This window comes from Acanthisitta chloris, unplaced genomic scaffold (assembly GCF_000695815.1).
Source record: "Acanthisitta chloris isolate BGI_N310 unplaced genomic scaffold, ASM69581v1 scaffold35070, whole genome shotgun sequence".
Lineage (NCBI taxonomy): Eukaryota > Metazoa > Chordata > Aves > Passeriformes > Acanthisittidae > Acanthisitta > Acanthisitta chloris.
In genome coordinates, this window is record NW_008651857.1 from 60,048 (window position 1) to 80,239 (window position 20,192).

At 45.7% G+C, this 20,192-nt stretch overlaps 1 protein-coding gene across 1 annotated transcript in view; it reads left to right on the forward strand.

Annotated features, from left to right (window-relative positions):
• The window catches only part of ACBD6 (acyl-CoA binding domain containing 6), a gene marked incomplete at its 5' end in the record, with an annotated part of 77,407 nt that overhangs the window by 53,293 nt on the left and 3,922 nt on the right, over positions 1-20,192 (forward strand). Inside the window, one exon of the mRNA XM_009074819.1 lies at positions 19,761-19,791. Within this exon, the coding sequence (XP_009073067.1) occupies positions 19,761-19,791 (31 nt within the window). The remainder of the gene's footprint in view (positions 1-19,760; positions 19,792-20,192) is intronic.

Consider the following 20,192-nt stretch of genomic DNA (forward strand, 5'->3'; position numbering starts at 1 on the left):
TCCAGCCTCGTACAAACCTTCCCCTTCGGTGAGACTCACGACTGTCACAGCTGCACTAACTGCACTGTGATCTTTGTTGCCATTAAGCTGATTATATCCACCGAAGGATTCATCCACCTAATCCCACAATGCTGCAATTGGTTGCTTTATATTTAAACACTATTTTTTATTTTTTTCCCCCTCAGAAATAAAAGTTACAGGGACCCACTTTGTGTTTGGTTGAAACAGGAAAATAGGATGTATTAACAGGCTCCACACATTAATGGATACACTCAGTTTGGGAAAGGTCTAGGCACACATTAGGACTCGGTAGCATCAGGTGTAATTTGGGGTGGATGTGCTGGGAAGGTGCTGTTTATCACTGTACCTTTGGCACTGCATCATTTTGTGGTTTGCCTGTGTGGCCACACCATCCAGGCAGCAGCTCTGCATCTCACAGCAACTGATGTGAGGGATTCTGACAGGTTGGATTGATTTAATTGATTCAATAATCAATTTAAATCTAGTTCTTGGTTATTTTTCTAAGGAAAGGTTGATTTTCATTGGTCAGGAGTCATTAAAATATGTTCATTTGCAGCTAAATATAACCTCTATAGTAAATTTAGTTCTTTGTTTGCTAATCAGATACACAATGTCTATCCATGTTTGCTTAATTATGTAGTTTAACCAGGTCTATTTGTATTCTTAATTTTTACATTTCAATCAGGCTAGAAAATAGCAAAGGAAACATTTATTCTCTGCTGGACTAAGAGCTGTTTTGTTTTCTCTTGTGCCTGAGTACATCGGAATGGAATTAGAATTTTCCTTTAAAAATTCTTTACAAGGAAATTTTCAAATGCTTCTCAAAAAAATAAACTCACATCCTAACTATGATGGGTTTGATTTTGGAGAGGAAAACTAAATAGAATTTTCTTTGTATTTATGGATAACATACTACTTAAAGGAAACAATGTCTGTCACATTCAGAGAGTCAACTTCCCTCCTCAAGTTTTGTTAACAAAATCAAGGATTTTAGGAGTAAAAGGAAGCAGGAACTGGAGAAAGATAAGAACCAAAGATAGGTTTTAATTCTGTCCTGAAGCATTCAGTGTTTAATGAAGTTTCCTCCTCTTTTCTCATGCTGTCTGTTGTCTACTCTGAGACTTTGGTCTGGACTTTGGCTGCCTAAGCAGGACATTTCCCATGTTCCAGGCCAACGGAGAGTGGAAAGAACACACCGTGCGTTCTGCGACATAAATTATAGAGAAGTGTGCCCAAAGCCTTGCCATGACTTCCCTGCAGGGTTCTGCAGGATTCTTTGACTCTCCTGTCTTCCAAAAGCTATTCTGTCAGATTTGGTGTGGTTATCACTCAAACACTTTCACTTTTTACAGTTCTCCCACGCTACAGGCATGGCCATCATATTGTGCAGGTTTGGGCTGAAGTGGAGTTAACTTTCTTCACAGAGGCTAGTATGGGGCTGTGTTTGGGATTTGTGCAGAGCACAGGGTTGATAATGCAGAGATGGTTTTGTTATTGCTGAGCAGAGCTCACATAGAGCCAAGGTCTTTTCTACTTTCCGTACTGCCACTCTGGCAAGGAAGTTGGGGGTGTATGGGAGCTTGGGAGGAGACACAGCTGAGACAGGTGACCCAAACTGACCAAAGGGATATTCCATACCATAGGACATCATGCTCAGTATATAAGGTGGGAGGAAGAAGGAGGAAGGGGGAACATCTGGAGTGATGGCGTTTGTCTTCCCAAGGAACCGTTACACGTGATGGGCCCTGCTCTCCTGGAGATGGCTGAACACCTCCTGTCTGTGGGAAGCAGTGAATTAATTGCTTGTTTTGCTTTGCTTGTGTGTGCAGCTTTTGCTTTCTCTATTAAACTGTCTTTATCTCACCCCATGAGCTTTTCTAGCTTTTACCCTTCTGATTCGCTCCCCCATCCTGCTGGTGGGGCAGTGTGTGAGCAGCTGTGTGCTTCTTGGTTGCTAACTGGGGTTAAACCACAACACATATACAAAGCATGTGGTCAGTCTTTCCATTTCCTCAGGAGTTTAAAGCTAGATCTGTTGTCTCATACATAATTTTTAGCCATTTTTATCCAAAGCTGGTCTAATAGCTCAAAAGAATGGTTAGAGAATTACTTACCTGCTCAGTAGTTTGACTTGCTGTAGAAAGTAGGTATCAGATGTGTGCTGCATCCTTGTTCACTGACCTGCAGGGATTTTATGGAATTGTATTCTCTTGGGCCATCCCTTAGGTTGCTCTAACTTCAGATATATTAGGGAAGTATATTTTGTTTTAGAAAAAAAGCACTGAATTTCACTGTACCTAAGCAGTGGTTATAAGCAACATTCTTTGGTTTCATAGGAGTTTCTGAAATAGAATTGTTTCACAATTCCAAGTAGAACTTCTCATATAAATTTTTAGGTCCCATTAAAACTGGTGGAACAAATGATATTAATTCCTGTTGGATTTTTGGCTTTAACACTTAATTGTTTTATTGACCAAGATGTGTAAAGCTGCCTGCAAGTGGTGTTCAGTAGAAGAAGACTGAGGTTTATTTTAACCATGCAGAAGGCAGATGCCAGCCCTGTTGTGGTGGGTCTCCAGAGCAGCTGGGAGAGTCTCAGTTCTCAGCTGATGGTTTTCAGCCTCAGCGTTTTCTTCCCTTGTTACTAAATGAAGGCAAGATTCTCACTACATGTGAGCTTAGGTGAAGACAGATCTTATGGGAAGTGGGATCTCTAGTGTGGAAAAGGACATAATGTCCTGATAGTCACTGTGTAGCTTTGGGAGCTCAGCATCCTGCAACTAATCCTGGCTGTGGGCTGTGTACCTCGTTTGACCTTGAGCAAGTCAGACAGTGGGGTGTTCTGTGTGTCTCAGTCTCTGTAACTAACATGGGAATACTATGTGCATATATCCCTGGGTCTGGCCTAGATTAATAAATCAATATTTGTAAAGTAAGGCTTGATAAATGCTAACTGTATTAACACGTGTACTTGAACCTTGCGCGGAACTTTGGGGACGCGCCTGCATTTCTGCTCTGAGAGTGGATAGGGTACGTGGGGGCCCTGGGCAGGGTGGTCAGCAGCCAGCCAGACAGGTTTGGGTCATTTTCTTCCTCCCAAGGGACTGCCTGTAGCACATATCTGCAAGAAGGTCTTGAATACAACTTTTCCACTTAACATGCTCCCCCATCACCCACTGTCAGCAATGAGATTAAATTCTGTGCGACTGCAGAGGACGTTGCATGATTAAAATCCTCTTTTAGAAATTAATATGTACCAAGGCTCCACAGTACTGTGCCTCCTCTCGGAGAAGGGTATTGTCTCCTGAGCACTCAAGGTGTGAAAAGCCACCCAGTGAAGCTGTCTATCTTTGAATTTTATGCTGTTGCACAGTTGCTTCGATGACAGCTGCAACTGCATTAAAAATCATAGGGACTTGGGGACTTCTCTTTTCACAGGGTCACAGAGACGTGGAATAAGTTTTGCAGAACAGTTAATAGAATACCAAAAGGAGTGTGGGAACAAGAAGTCCTGCTTAAAGGACTTCAAGTTCTGTAGAAAAAGCTTTGTCTTAGAAAAGATTTCCTGAGGGGGAAGGATGGTCAAAGTTGACATTCACCCTTGGGAATCATCTGTCATAACTGGATGTTCTGGAAAAAAAACAACCAAAACTTTGTCCCTAGTCATTGTCCAGCTTTTCCTTACCTTGCTGCCTGTATCAGCCCAGAGAAATAGAGTAATCAGTGCATTTACATGTCCAAATTCAGTCTTCATTAGGCATCAGACATTGATGCAGCTCACAGAAGGGCTCAGCTCTTGGTAGATACGCTTAGGTATGCAGGGCCAGTGCATCCAGTACAAACTGAGCCTCTTGAGCCATCATTTCCAGTCTGCTTTAGGTGCTGGGAGGCTTTGTGGCATGACCAGGAGGTGCAGTAGGGTGAGTTATCCTGGATGGAAGGATGGTTTTCTGGAGGAGCTTTTCTGGAAGCAGCTGAGAGTTGAATATCTGTGTTTGACATGGCTAGCAGGCTTCCTGTTGCTCCGAGGAGGGCTGCAGTAGAAGTGGCTGGTTCTGCTGAGAGGTCTCCCTTTCCACTGACATCCTTGGTAGCTGCAGCACAAAGCAGCTAATATTAGGCAGTCCCAGAGGTGTTCCCAGTTAATAGACACATACAATCTGATTCCTGCCAATTTAAAGCCTGTTGTGCTCTGCAGGTGGTCTGGATCTCTGTCTAAGGCTTCAGGTCTTATTGGTAAGTGCTTTGCTGGTGTGAATTTTCCACCAAAAAGTGTTGAGAAAGTGTTGATGTTGCCAGCTCACCCTGTGGGGCTGGTGTTCCCCGAGTTCTGCACCTGCAGGGACACCCTGTGGAAAGGGGTTTGCCCTACCAGGGTCTCTGGCTTCTCATTGAAAGCTCTCTTATCCCAGCCCTTGCCAGCTGGGATAGGAAGGGAAAATAGCAACTGTGCCATTTTTAACAGCAATTAGTATTTTGCTTTAAAGCTGGCTTAGTGGAGACTGAAAAGACATTCTCAGGCTTGTTCAGGGTTCCTTCAGCTGCAGGAGATTGTTTTAAGTCACTGTTAGCAGATGGAAATCAGTGAGGAGGATGTTGATCTATTCCTCTTTATCATTCTTTTACAGTACATAAAGAAAACTTTGAGACTGTTTGTTTATAAAGGAAGGGAGAGAATTAATCTTCTTTAAAGACAAGTTGTTTTTTATCTGTTAATTTTTTCAAGCATATATTTAGGAGTTCATAAAAATAGGTATGGCAGAGGGAAGAAATCTCATTTAGTGGGATGATTTTTCATTTGGGAGTGTGTAAAACTGGCTTCACTTGCTGTTACTGTTTACCTGGCATTTGAGTTTAAAATGCTGTTGTTAGAGCACTTCACACTGCCTTCAGACAGCAAGCACTTCCATTCCTGTTGCCAAGACTCTCTAAGAGGTTCTCCTGTGTAATCAGGTTTTACCAGGTTAGACTTTGCTGGCTTTTTCTTACCTAAAAGAAAAAAAAGGCAAGAGCTTTTGAAGAAGTCTTTAAAAAGCATAAAGGTTGCAAAAGCTTTTCTTCCCTCCATCAGTAAAAGAAGGATTTTTAAATATTGATCCTTTCCTGGACTGTTTTCCCTGCCAGCCTCCCATTGTGTTTGATTCTTCTTCTCCCTAAGTTGTACAGCAGACTCCAAAGGACTCCAGGGACATGGTTTCTTCAGATCCATTGTTGTAGTGTATTTTTGTGCTTCAGGCAACCTGGTCATGTCCCTCACTCTCTTAATTTTCTACAAGAGCACAGGCTGGGAAATGAGGAAAACCCTGAGTCCTTTTTCCAAGGCTGGGCCTGAAATGCCTGCTGGAAGGAAGCATTAATGTACTTCCATTTATTCCTCCAAAGTACTTACTCCCCATTTGTGTCTGATAGGATCTTTGGAATTAGATGCTATTCAGACATTTCATATGGTGGCTTTAAGGCATCTGTGTGTTTTTAGACTGTACTTTTTCATGTGCAGACAATGAAGTTGTTCTCAGGAGCTGCACCTGGTGCACAGGAGCTGCTCTCACCCCATCATTCTGTCCCTCTTGCCTTAACCCTTAGCTCCTGCTCTCCTGTCCTGCCTAAGCCTCGCTCAGACACACAGTCCTGCTCCAGCTGAATTCCCCTCCTTAGTTTGAGACACAGGTATAAGTGCCCTAGCTGGAAGACACATGACATGTTCCCCATTTTATAGCTGGGGAAACTGAGGCATAGGGTTTATCCCTTCTCTAGGGTAGAGCTGTGCTTTCCCTGTCTCCATAGGGAAGATGGGCTGGATCTAAGACTCTGAATAGGAATACTTTTGCCACAGGGACTGGATTATGTGGCAGACTGAATTTGTGCTTGCTGCTTCATGTTCTGAGTGTGCATTTCTGCTAAAACCTTTCCCTGGCTGCTGGCAGGCTCCTGGCTTCCAAGAGCTCAGGCCCGTTTTTCCTTCAGAAAACAGAGGATCTGGGGGAATTTGTAAGAACCCTAACTCAGAGAAGACACATGGTTTCCAAAACTGAATCTAGCTTTCCATGGCTTTTAGCAGAAGGGTTGATTTGGGTCAAAATTAATGCAAACACTCGGGTAGACCATTTAACGTTGAGTTTATGGAGCTGTTAAGGCAGCAGGATAATCCCTTTAGATTACCCGTGTAATTCCTAGTGAATATTTATTTTAAAGTGACTTCAGTGCCCTTAGTCATTAGCGAAGGTTAGTAATGCCTCTCACAGCTGCCAGGCTCAACACACAGCATTTGTCAATGGGAGCTTTTTCTCCTTTTGTTCCCTTTTTTTTCGAGGTTGGTTTGTTTTTTAACATTTCTCCAACTCTTGCCGGCTTAATCCCACAAACTCACCTCAAATCTCGGGGAAGCATCCGAGCTGCCTTTGCCGTGTTGACTTCCACTTGAGCAAGGCTAAGGAGGGTGCCTAATCCTGGGCTTTCCTCCTGCTGTCTGCGGAGGGTGTTGGGTACACAGGCTGTGGGGGAGGATGGAGTATGGGTTCAAGGACACGCTCCCGCTTTAATGTGCGCAGACATGCTCCCGCTCGCTCTCTGATTGGCAAGGTTAACTCAGAGAGGCTGCAGCTTTTTAAACTGATTTGATTAGACCCACTACTTTATCCCATTCCCTCCCCCACCACTTGGCCCACCACCTCCTGATCCTTTTAACACAGCCCTTGGTCCAATAACCAGCCAGTCTGATTTTATTTTTTTTTCTTCACCCCCTTTTTCCAATTTTCATGCTGAATTTTGACATTTTGTAAAATAGATTATGCAGCCCTACAGGGAAGATCAAGAGGCAGTGTCTTAGTCTCAGGGCTGTGTTTTATTGTGACTGGTTGAGAGGATGGGATGTGCCTCCTCTTCCTCACTCTCCTTAGCTCTATACCTTTCCCAGCTCTCGGTGTGAGTGTGTGAATTCAGGGATGTGAGGCTGAGGGCTCACATATCCCAGCTTGGACCTTCATTGCCTTCCAATTTCTCAACAAAACCAAGGCTGGGGAGAATGGCACAGCCAGCCCAAAATGACTTGGCCTCCCAGGTCCTCTTCTGCTGTGGTATGACGTGTTCACTCTCTGCAAAAAGAAACATGGATAGAGAATTTCTGTATCCTTTAGGAGCAAAATAATGTTATATTTTAGTGGCAAACATTACTGGTTGGGATTACTTTGGGAGATCAGATCACCCATAGCTTCCAGGCTGGATGACAAGTGGGATGGGCTCAGAGGAGCCATTAGAAGCTGTTTTGGCACTAGTGCCCTCAGCCTTTGGGCAGCAAGGGTGGAGTGGGCACCAGCCCAGCCTGTGGCTCTGTTGCCATCGTTAGCCGGTGTGCTTTTAGCACGTTGTGCACTGCCAGTTTGCAATCCTGGGCTCTGCCTCTGCGATGCAGCTTATGTTTGTCATACTAAATGTCCCAGGGGGATTTGAAGCCTTGTGTACATGAGCTCCTCTTGCCAAGTCTCTCTAGTCTTCCTATAAATAAGTAAACAAAGCCTATAAATTACAAGCTCTCTCAAAAACAGAGAGCCCCAACTCACAGAAGAAAATCACTGGAGAGTGACCAGTACTGCTGTATTTTTGGGAATCCCGGACCAGTCCAGGGGAAGCCACATCTCATCCCATTATCACTTGGCTTTTTGTTTCACCAGACCTGGTCTAAAGTGCTGTGGGCTAGTTGGGCAGCTCGGTGCTGGCAGGGATGAAATCCAGCGACCAGAACTGACCCTGTGGAGTCACCCTGGTGAAACAGCACAGAATATAGACAATCCCCTACATGCAATGTATTAAACCTTGACATACTGCATTACTTAAGAGGTCTCAGGGAAAATTAAAACCCTTTTGACTGGGTTTTGCAATGCAAGGAAAATTTTAGTGACATTTAAAAGGTTTCTCTTGTGTTCCTCTAATGGGATAAATAAAAAAAGGCTTGTTTTAGGCCAGCAAATGGGGGGACAATCCAATTTCCCTGATTCCATCAAGACACTCTTAAAGCATTAGCTTGTGCAGTTTTAAAAAAACCCACAACAGACTGACCCCTCTGCTTGATGGCTTTGAAAAGTGTCCTGATGTGGAGGTATTTATCCTACACCACATGCTTCATCGAGGCACTCCAGCAGTGCTCCTAAATATACTCCTTTGTCATTAAACTATTTAGGAGGACAGCATGCACAGGAGGAAACACAAACACCAGTGTATTATTTACTGCAGCCATCCACACTGGGGCTGTGCTCAGAGACTAACGCTCGATGACGTGCTCTTTAAATTTGGTACTTGGAAAGGAAAAGGGATGGCATTAACCAGGAGAATTTCTGATGAAACACTGAAACCTAAGCATGCCCTTAACTTTGTGTTTTTAAAGCATTGTTTTGGCTCAATATAAATAAAGATTCCCCTGTGGAATGTTATATTTGCAGTTTGTTTCCATCAGTCAGAAAGATTAATGTATCAACACTTACTTCGGAGGAGGCTCTGGGGATTGATAATGGGAGATACGAAGCCTTTCACCTCGAGGTCACTGGTTCAGCTCTGCCCCACGTCGGGCACCACCACCAGTACCTGCCATCTGCTCCTCCCCAGCCATCCTCCCAGTGTGGAATGGGCTGCTCCCAGTTCTGGGCCCAGCTGGTCCCAGCAAGCTCCCTGGGCTGCTTTGGTAGGAAGTGGGAGCTGCTCAGCTCAGCCCCAGATGTGACAGCAGCCCCAGCCCTCGGCTCGGACCGAACACCACCAGGGCACTTGACCTTCTGCCGTGCTTGTCCCACCCATGAATGGTGAACCTGCTATCGCTGCCCTGTGCAGAATAACTCATTCAAAGAGCAGGACACCCCTGAACATAAATCTGCCTGTTATAAAGTTGGCTGCGGTTTTCCCTGGTTGCCTCCAGCTCCTGCTAGGAACACCTCTATTATACAGCACAAGGAGGGAGCAAGTGCTGTCTCTAGACTTTGAAAGAGCCCTTTAAAGTGAAGATCAATTTTGCATCTCACTAAATAAGTAATGACAGACCGAACTGCAAGTACTTAGTTCAGCTTTATTTTAATAGCACTGTGGCTCCATCGAGAAATTCCAGTTACTGATATAGCTTGATGTCCTGAGGCAGTTTTCTTCAGACATTTTTTCCTTTTTTTTCCTTTAGTATTGGCACTTCATTAATGGCTGTTTGGAAACCTGACTGTCTGTGAATAAGCAGTACCAATAAACCTTTTCCCTCACTATTTATTTCTCCTTTCTTCCACTGGGAAATAGCCCCAATGATCATAGACTGAGTTTTCAGAGACTGACGTGAAGCTGTACATGCTGGTGGAGGAGCAAATGAAAGAGCAACTTCGTGCCTTATAAAATAGCAAATGGTAAATCAGCTACTAACACAATTCGCAGAGGCTGCTAAAAGGCTGTTGGATGTCACAAAAACAGCAACCCTTTGAGGTGATGAGACTGGGGCTTCTTGAGTCAACACGTGCCGTCATCTCCTCCCTGGCAGTGGTCCACTTCAGGGCAGGATCCAGGCTCTGATGCCTTCCTCCTCTGGCAGACAGCTCTGAGTGTGCAGCGTCCTCTCTAATTCCAGATTAGCCGCGAAGAGGAGTTGTCATCCTTAAGAAACAGGCATGTTTGGGAAGGAAAGGCTGTATGGAGGCTACAGGGCACACCACTATCCTGGCACTGGGTTTTTCTAAAGGAGAAGGGAAAAAAACCCAAATGCCTTTCAAGCTGAGGGCTGTGGGCCACTGTAACTCAGCTCCCCTGCTAGCCCAGGCTTCCCCAAACTTGGCTTAATAAAATCCAGATCTCATTTAATGAGAGGATGGTTCAGACCATCTCAACATGGAAAGTGTTGATTTTGCACACCAACCTGAGGAAGGTTTTGTGGGACCTAAACAGTCTCTGGAGTCTTTATATCCTCACTGACTTAAAGGAGAAAAAGCTCCCTAGGCCATTAGCAGCACCTCTGCTCCTCCTGCAGCACATTGTGGCTCAGTTTTTATTGCAGCCGTGTCTGCCATCATCAGGATACTGCATCCTCCTCCCTGCTAGTGCTCCAGCCAGTGCCGTGGGGTTCTTGGGCACTACAGCTGACCCTGCCTTTGCCCAAATTGAGGCAGTCAAACTTGTGGGTTCAGCCAGGCACTGCTTTAGCTCACACATGGGTGATTTCCCTGCTTTCTTTTGCTTTTCTTTCCCTGGTCACTGGGTTGTTGGCTTTAAATGACAGTTTGCACAAAGAAATGCAGAGTGGCAGCTCTGAGGCCATTCTAGTTGACAATTAAAAGTGCAAGATCTCCTTGGCCACCCAGGGCTGTGAGTTCAAGCCTGCAGAGGAAAAGAGGTTACTTCCAAAGCCCTGAATCCCTTTAAATAAATATCAGCCAGCATTTGCCTTAGAGTCAGCAAGTGCTGAGGTGAACTGAGCAGTGGCAGCAAGGCTCTCAGCTCCCACTGCCTCCCGTCCAGCCTGCTAAATTTAGCAGCCTAATCAAGCTTCCTTCTCTTTAATCAGGTGGAGCAAGTGGCATGTTGACTTGCTGGTTGGCGCTGGATCCCATCCTGCTCGCGGCGTTTGCAGCCCCTTGGTGGTGCCCGGGGCTGCCATATGTGGGGAGCAGCATGTCTGATGGGGCACCACGGCAGAGCCTCCTCTTAATCTCTCTGCTCCCATCCACACGTGCTGTCCTGATATCCGACAGCCGGTCCCACGCGGGCATGGTGCCAGCAGTGACTTTACAGGCTTTGTGGCAGAGATTATTTAAAGGAGATTAACCCTTCTAAACCCCTTAGATTTTAATTATTTCTGTATGTATTTATAAAACCTGCAGTCTGCTAGTTCCAGGGCACAACTGCCCCAGTCCCCATCCTTAACCTGGATTTGTGAACGTACAGCCATGCAGCCTTATTACAGGACAGAGGCTGGGGCTGGACAGGGCTCGTTGGAGTTATTTATTTATTGCCATCCTGAAACAATTCACATCTGGGAGGAAAATGAAACATTGTGGTTTCAAATTGTAAAAAGAGCTAATAATTTGAATTACTTTAAAATGCTAACGTGGCGTTAATTGAATTGTTTGAGTCGCTGCAGCGTCTCTTGCTAATTATTTTGGTGAGGGCAGGTCTGTCACTGATGCATGTTGTTGCCTCCCCACTGCCTGTGTTGTGAGCACAGAGCACCCCACGTCTCTGTGAAGACAGGACTCTGTAGGGTTGATGTAAGCTGGAAGAGAGAAGTCCTGTTTCTTCCATTCACTCTCCTAGCAAGTTTTCTGTATGTATAATAATGTTGTGAAATCAGAGTCTGGAAAACTGTCATGGCTAGCAGGTACTGGTAAAAGGAAGGGGAAAAAAAAGGGTGTGCACCTCCATCCTCTCATCCTTTCTCAAGTATTAGTCATGTTAGTTAGTGCTGGGCTAATTAGTTTGTTAAAGTTAAGGAGCAACAGAGGGAATGTTTCCACTGTGCACATGGGCTGTGAAATCTAAATGAGAGTGGAAATACCTCATTGCTTTTTCACAGCACAACTTGGCTTATCTCAGCCTATGCCCATCTTGAAATCTTTGCATGTATATAGAATCATAGAATCACATACTGGTTTGGGTTGAGAGGGACCTTAAAGATCATCTAGTCCCAACCCCTGCCCTGGGCAGGGACACCTCCCACCAGAGCAGGTTGCTCAAGGCTCAGCCAACCTGGCTGTGAACACTGCCAGGGTTGGGGCAGCCACAGCCTCCCTGGGCAACCTGGGCCAGTGTCTCACCACCCTCACAGTAATACCCTCACACATCTGCCTGTTTTGTAAGTACAAGCATAAGAGGTGGCTGTTGGAAGGAAACAAACCCCACAGCAATATGGACCCCAGTGATCTGAGAAAAAAATAGGTCATTTTGAATGCATTTCTGAAAATCAAATTATTTTTATTTATTCTTGCCTCCCAAGCAAGGAAGTAAATACAGACAGTGCCAAGGAGTCCATAAATAAATTTTGTTCTTGGAGGATCTCTTTAATATGCACACAGTCCTGTTTCTGTAGTAGTGAACATTTGACCAGTAGCAATTAATTTCTTATCACAGTCTTTCTATGAGGTAAGAAAACATTAGTGTCTCCATTAGGAGGTGGAGAATGGGTGCTCTGTGAGAACAAATGATGTGCCCAGCTTCATTCTCCTGCCCCACAGCTTGCCAAGAGCTGCTGGAGGGAGAGGGCATTGCAGGGATGCCTCTCCTGCAGTGTGTCTGGATGCTCCTCTCCAGGCAGATCCATCCTCTTAATCAAATGATAGACTGGGAAAACGTTCAATATCTGTATATTTCAGGATAAATATCACTAGGCTAATGAATTTTCAGCAGCTGACTGTGAAGCATACAGTATTTTCTTTAATGGCAGGTGGGAAAAGAGAGAAGAAAAAAAAAAAAAAGGAAGATCCCTGGTGTAAATCTCTTCTGTGTAGAAAGGATGAAAAGAGGGTTTCTTACGAAACAGACCTTATGGAAAATAGCATGTGATCCCACAGCATGTAGGTGATTAGGCAAAGCATCACAAAGGTTAATATATCTTTTCTCATTCCAATAAATAGGATCTCCAGCTGAAAGTGCCAGACCAGCGCATCCAGCCCTGGGGAGGGGGAGTGGGGAAGCAAAGGGTTAAATTTCGGGGCTGTAGAAGCAGATTGTGTTTTCCTTCTATGATGTGGGCTGACAAGACATCAGTATTCTATTCATCTGTTGGGAATTAGGCTGTTAATCCAATCAATGACTCTTGAGCTAGCTGCAGCCTGCCTCCCCACTGGGGAACAATCGGATCAGACGGGAGATTGTTTAAGAGCACAGAGCGGTCCCGGTGTCAGGTGGAATTTCCAAGCGTTCCCTAGTGAATTGGGGATGGGAAAGCTGTCTCAGCCCATTTATCCTGCCCCTTAAATAACCAGGTATCTGCCTCAGCCACACTAAAGTGATAAAGCAGTACGGGAGCGACTAACTTTTACGCGAGGAGGGGGCAGGGATGCACCCTGAGAAGAGAAAGACATCTTAGCATCTTTCCCTTTGGAATAGCATCCTGTCCTTAGCCTGGGATTGTGTGTGCACAGTTTGTCGGAGGCTCAGCCGCAGCACTGTGACACGTGTTACAACTCGAGGCATTGCCTCTTCCCAAACACATTTTAGATCCCTGCAGCTTCTTGACAGCTCTTCTATTGCACCAATACACTTGCTTGAGGACCAGAAAGATGCCTGGTGCTGGAAGTAACAGGCAGTAGCAAATATCCTTTGGATAACCTATAAATATGTCCAAATACACAGCTGTGTGCAGAGTGCTGGCTGCAAAATGGGATGAAAATGCTCGACAGCAAAACAGCCCTGAGAGTTTCGGTGCTGCTGCGTGAGCTGCTGTGCAGATTCAGAAATCAGTTTGTTCTGCAATTAAAGACAGCCATGTCTGCAGTGGGGTATTGAGAGTCTGTCTCTGTGCCAGCAGCACTACATGCTGATCATAGTAGATGTGATAAATCCCATTGAAATTGCACTTGGAAATTTAGGGACAGCACCAGTTAGAAACTAGGGCGATGAGGGATTAGCGTAACCCTGGCACACTGAACTCCTCGGGCCGGGGGCGTTTGGGTGCATTAGCAGATGCAGGATTCAGGAGGGAGCCACTGGTGGTTCCGGGGCATCCTGTGCTTTCTTAGAGCTGCTTTTAACAGCAGCTCTGTGAGCTCCAAATTAGTGCTCCTAAATGAACCACGACTATGAGCTCCGACAGCGAACACGACCAGGGAGGTCCCCAGACAGAAAGATCCCCAGCTCAGAAGCTTGGCTTTAAAGGGCTTCAACATCCCTCTTCCCTTGATCATAATTTTGAATCAAACAAAAGCTAATGCAATTTTCTTTGCCTTTCAGTAGCAGATTGTGCTGTAAGGGTTCATGCCATTAGAAATGTAATAATTGCTCCTCTATGCAGATCTAATTTATCTGTGAGGCACTTAGAAGATAGGCCAAATGATAGCCTGGCGGTAGGCGCTGGAGAAGGGCCCAAGAGGTGATGATAAAAATCTGTCTAGCACCTTCCATCCTCATGGATATCTGCTCAGCACAGTGCAGGAAAAGGTCTGAGGAGGAAGAAGTGGGGAGAGAAGAAAGCTCACGGAGAGGGACAGCTCAGTTAGAAAAGGATCCCTGCCAAACCTACCCACATGCAAGGGAGGTGGAAGAGTTAATCAAGGAACCAAACTTCCAGGATACCCAAGCCCTGCCCTTGTCAGCCTGGGCTATTTGCAGTCCCCAGATAACAGATGTTCCTTACCAGTGCATGGATTTTGGTTTTGCTTCTGCCAGAGGTTCCTCTGTATCCTTTGTCCCATGGTGCTGGTCCTTGGGAAGTGCCTGAGCTGGAACTAAGGATGCACATGGTGATGTCTCATAACAGCCTACACTGATGTTAACAACCATAACCTTACAAGCACTTCACAAACACCTCCTGACTAATTACCCTCATGTGGGCCACCCAGCAGGTGAAGGTGAGAGGTCACGAGTATATTTTGTTTCAGCGAAATCAAAAGCTGAAAAGTGGGGAGAAAACACAAAGATCTGCTGATTTTTCTGGGGTCAGAGGCTTCTAGACCTTGGCACAAAGCTGTTAGATGGTCTTATTTCTCAAATGGCACTGTCATTGGCATTGCTTTGAGGCTCAGAAGGTAACTAAAAGCAAAGTCTGTGTGCCTGTGGGTGCACACTGGCCTAAGGCAGGGATTTTAGAAGAAAAGGGTCACATTTCAAGCGAAACAATTGCTTTTCTATGCCACCACTTGCACACACAGTGATCCACTTGTCTACCTGCTTCACTTGGGCAAGCATTCATTTCACATATGTTAATGTACATGTCCAAACTCAGGCTGCTGCACACAAAAGCAGTGTGAAAGTGAAAATAAAGGCTGGGTTGGGGCCACCTACTGAATGATCTGATGGAGTTCAGACTGGTTATATTAGCCCCCATTGCCTGGTATTGGTGAGTATTAGCATGTAAATTCTGCTGTTCTTTTAGCTGTAGTCTCACCCTCAATCTTCTAGGAGATAAAATTTCAAGGAGAGAATAAGAAGATGATGAGGTTAAAGTAAATTGTTGGGAAGTTGAAGTCTAAAGTGGAAATAAATGAGAAATAAAGCCCTTTTTAAAAGTGGAGGAAAGTATTTTCTTGCTATTTTTCATCTCCCTGGCTTGAGTGAGTGTGTGTCATGAGGCTGCAGAGATTTATATTACAGCTCCTAAGCACCAGTGCTTGTTCAGAGGCTGTATTATTCTGGCCCTTTTTATTCACTCACCTTCTAAAGATGTAGTGTAAATATTTATCTTCCCTCTGGCCCATCCATGCTGCCCAGGACCCAGTGCTGTTAAACACTCTTATCACCTCATCGTTCTTATCTGCTGCGATCCCTGCCAGCATTTGGAGCCTGTCAATGGGAACGAGCATGCACCTGAAAAGGTGCCACAAATGAACAGAAAGAAGAGGTGGTGCAGGGGAAAGAATGCCTGAAAATAAAGAACACGTGCCATCCCTCCAAAGGGAAGGGCTAGAGTAGATGTTTTCTGCTGTGCTTTTCATGCTCGCAGTGTCTGCACTTGGGGATGTGTTTGAAGGCACCGAGATGAGGTCTCAGTGTGCAGGTATGGGGTGTGGACCCTCACAGCTGGTGTGGAGGGCTGTCCAGCCCCAGCTCTGTCACTGATACAAGGTCTAGCTGGACCAAAGCTCACCCAGGATTTGCTTTTTCTCTACTAGCGCTAAATAAAAGGTGAGATGCAGAAGAGACCATGTCTCCCTTAGGGCCACCCTCCCTCTCGCAGAGGTTTCTGCACACAGCTTATAATGAGGCAGGTCTGGACAGTCAGTCTTTGTAGCACAGTTTTTAAAGCTGTTCTGTGAAACAACAGTCAAACACTGGTCAGTCAAGATCTACTTGCAATGGCAAGACAACAGCAATGTTTTCTAGAGTGCACAGCATCTTAGGAGGGCTCAGCCAAGTCGTTTCCATGTCTCTGCCCTTCAGGCCAGAACTTGTGTTAGGTTAAGCAGGGAACAGAAATTCCCAAGGAATGAACATGGGATGGCAACACCGATATAATCCTATCACTTATAAGACAAAATTGACGTGCAGTAGCCATAGTACCACTTAGCGGATAAGACAGTTGGTCCATCTGCGCTCGGTCCATCTTCTCTCATTTCTCTTGCTTAAATTTCTCAGGAGCAGAACAAAATCCTGTTATCCAATAAGTTATCCACTGGTAGTTGGATTTTCATTGAGTGACATCTGTCGCAGACCTTGGATGTAGGAGGTACTGGTGACTTTGTAGCATCTTTGTTTTGATGGGTTTGGTAGACATGGACATTTGGGTTTGGGTTTTGAAGTATTTGGAAACACTCTCATCTCTCTCAAAGGCTGTGCAGTTGGGCTGTCATCCTGCCATGGCCAGATGTGCCAAGAGGCAGTAAATGGCACCAGGAATGGCACATGGCGTTAGGAGACAAGAGGAAAGCTTGGAATCAAATCTGTTGTTGGTCAGTAATGTGGGGGGAGGACTGAGCATTCCTACATTTGAGTATGTCGTGGTCTTTCCTTTCTTGTCATTTTCTATCTGCCTGTGTAGGTTCTGTCACTTCCACGAGCTCCTCCTTTTTATAGGCAGACCATTGTTAAAAGGCCTCTGGGATGGAGACCTACCAGTGCCTTGCAAGCCTTTACAGAAACATGTATTGCTGCTCTGAGCATGGCTTTTTCCCCCTTTTGTGTTGAAGTTCACTGAATCAGAGCAGATTTCCTCCCTTTCAACCTGTCACAGTGACACATTTCAGCTAACACATGATGATAAAAGGGCGTTTCTCAGAGGCATCCTGGCATAGAGCAGAGCTCAGCGTTGGCCCTGGAGCTGCCCATCTCTTCTTGTGTACTCTCCAACCAGCTCCCCTACTCAACACCCTCTCTTTGGTCCATCTGCTGAAACAATGCCATCCACTGTTGGCATCTCTTCCTCCTGGCTGTGGAGGATACACTCTGGATGCTCTTCTCCTGGCTGGTGCTAGCAGGGTGAGGACAGAGGCTGCGTCAGATTGTCCCTGTGCATCCACTGTTTGAGATCATTCATCCCAACAGAGGCACATCCTGGGAGAAGGACACACTTCACCTCCCTAGGATGCTCCAGAAACTGCCATTTGCTGTCGCACGTCAGGAAATATCTCTTGCATCAAGGCCAGCTCTCAGTTCATCTTAATTCATCTTCTGTGCATCGTTTCATTGCAAAACTAACATTTCCAGCTCTTGGTAGGCAATATTTGTCTCACATAATTCCCACAATGGGAGCTGTAATCCTCACTTTCACGGCCCATCTTTGATTAGTCTCTAGGTGTGACCACTTTGCTCCTCAGGCTCAGCATTGCCATACCTGGAGCAGCCAGGCACGTTGGGCTGCAATTAGCCACGGTGCTCCAAAAAGCCAAATCAAAGGGAGATTGAGATCAGCAGCTTCCCGAGGGCATTTCAAGGCCTTTAGCGAGTGACCACACTAGAGCTTTTTCCATTTACCTGGATTAAAATTTGTCACAGAGGAAATACAAGCAAACAGCACAGCATCTGAGAAGTGTAACAAATAGCATTTGGCCAGCCAGCAGGCCCAAAGGGGGGAAAAAATCCACAGCGTAAATAAAGTGCAAACCATGTTTGCATAACATTGGATTAATAGTTCTTTTTAAAAACCACACTGGGATTAAAGAGATGAGTTTTGTATGCCTGGACTTGCGCTCCCTCCTTTGCCCAACAGATGCCAGGAAGTACATCTAAGGGAAATAAAAAGCCTTGTTAGCCTCAGCTGGCTGTGCTGAAGCAGCAGTGCTTTGCAAAAAGGCCTTTGGAAGAGGAGCAAATGGCTGTAGGATTCCTGGAGCAGTCCTGTGTGGCATATAGGCAGGTCTGCAGCAAAGTGTTCTCGTGCAAAGGGATTTTTGCTGCACAGCTCCAGTCCCACTCACCTGTGGGTTTTGCTGGCTGCAATGTTGACAGCAGCAATGCAGAGAGGAGCTGGTTTCCCATCCCCCATCCTGCATATTTGACATTCTGCCTTTCCAATAACTCACTCGGAGCACTCCCACCTCTTCTTACTCAGCCCTGTTCCCTATTTTGCTGAAGTCAGAGCCAACCCTGTCACTCCTCCGAGCAGGATGTGCTTAAGGAGCAGTCAGGGGCTCTGGGCTCAGATCGGTTACCTTGTTAGGGTGGAACAATCAATGGATGCTGTCCTTGATTCCTTCAGATCTTTTGTTTGTGGTATTGTCTGATGACACCCATTTGCATTACACTCCCCACAATTTGGGCAGGCTCCTGAAATGAGGCAGATTCAAACACTGGTGAGTGACACGAATGGGACAGAGTGGCATGTGGAAGGAAAAATTATATCCCCACCTTTTGCTCAGAAGAGATATGAAATGGATGTTGAGGCAGCAAATGCCTGTTACATCTGGCTTCTCCCTGTTTCTGCTGTGGTTGTTGTGTTAGTGCAGAGTCCCAGAGCAATGCACGGCACCTCCCACCCCGAAACACAAGTCAGTCCTAGTTCCTCAGCTCAACAAGATTAATAGTAAATAACCAGAAGTCTCCAGACAGCTATGAGTGGGATTTCTACCTGTTTTCCTGCTCTCCTTTTCCCTTTCGCCTACTCCAGAATCCATAGCAGACTGTAGAATTTGCACCTTAATCCCAAAGATGATGGTAATTAAAAACTTAAGTCTCCATAGACAGATGCAAATAAGTTAAGGAGGCAAAGAACTGAATTAGAGGCTAATCCTGGTGGAGCAGTGAAAGCAAAGGGGCCAGTAAATCTTTCCTTCTGTTATTTCACCTGTTCTGGTGGCAGGATGGGGATGAAGTGCCTGGGTTTGCACTGCTGGATGTGCCACATGAGTACCAATTCTCCAGCAGAGCCTGGGGAGGGGACACAGGAGCCTGGGAAGGGGACACACTTCCCAAAGCATTGCAGCTGGTGCAGTGGTGTACACGTTAGCTGGAAGAGGGAGCTGTGTGCGAGCACCTTCAAAACATGTGGTTTGCTTTGCCCTTGAGCTGCAGGTGTTTCACAAGGAGGAGTTCAGCAACCTGCTCCCATCCCTGAGCACTGCACCCTTCCCTCACCCAACAGAACTTACCTGGGCTTGGGGTCCACCTTTGGCCAGACCTGAATTCTGAAGGGAAGGGACCTAGAATTGATTCAGGTGGAAAAGAAGCAGATTTTTTTGCCCTGTGTGCTCTCTTGTGCTGAAGAGTGCAGCACACCGAGGTGTGCCAGTATCCCAGTGCTTTACCCTTCTCTGGAGTACTGGGCCAAAGCTAGGCTTGCAGTGAAGCATCTTGCACTACAGCATCAGGATTAGTAAGAATCCCAACATGTGACTGTAGGACTAAAATCCTTCATTTTTATGAGCTGGAAGTGATAACGCTATGAACTGAATTATACTCACGTCATGACGTGATCCACGCACTCATATGGGTGGATAGGTATTGATTATCCATCAGTATGGACTGATGGCAGATGATGATTCAAATCCCAGCTGTCAGATAGCTGGACATCCTGGGCTGCTTATCTAGTCAATTAAAACGTTGCTATGATTCAGCTTACTTATCTAAAACTGGGATTTGCTTGTATCCCCACGGTGTTACCTGTACCTCTAAAATCAAGTCCCCCTCTCTCTCTTTTCCAGGATGGAGAAGGCCAGACTGCACTCCATTATGGTAAGCTGCTCTTAGTTTGGTTGTTTCCTCTTAACAGCATGAATTTGTAGCTGGAGTAAATGGTCTACATACAAAAAGCAAATTTCAGCAGAAAAAAATGAACAAAGAAGGTGGATTTGATTAACCAGCAGCTAGCTCAACCAGCAGAGCCCAACATGGTAGGAGTAGGAGCCTTGGGAGAAGCAGCAAGGAAGACTGCTCTATTCCCTTCATTCTCCTCCGCAAAAGTCACCTTAAAGCCTTCCTTTTCCCTCAATTAATGATGCAGAGTTTACCTGTACACCTGTGTGTCTCCAGTACATGGTTGTGTCACCTCCAGACCCAGGAGTGGCTCTGGTTAGGAGATGCCAAGTTCTTTTGCCTTCAGGGAGGCTCTGCACCAGTTTTAAGAGGTTACACAG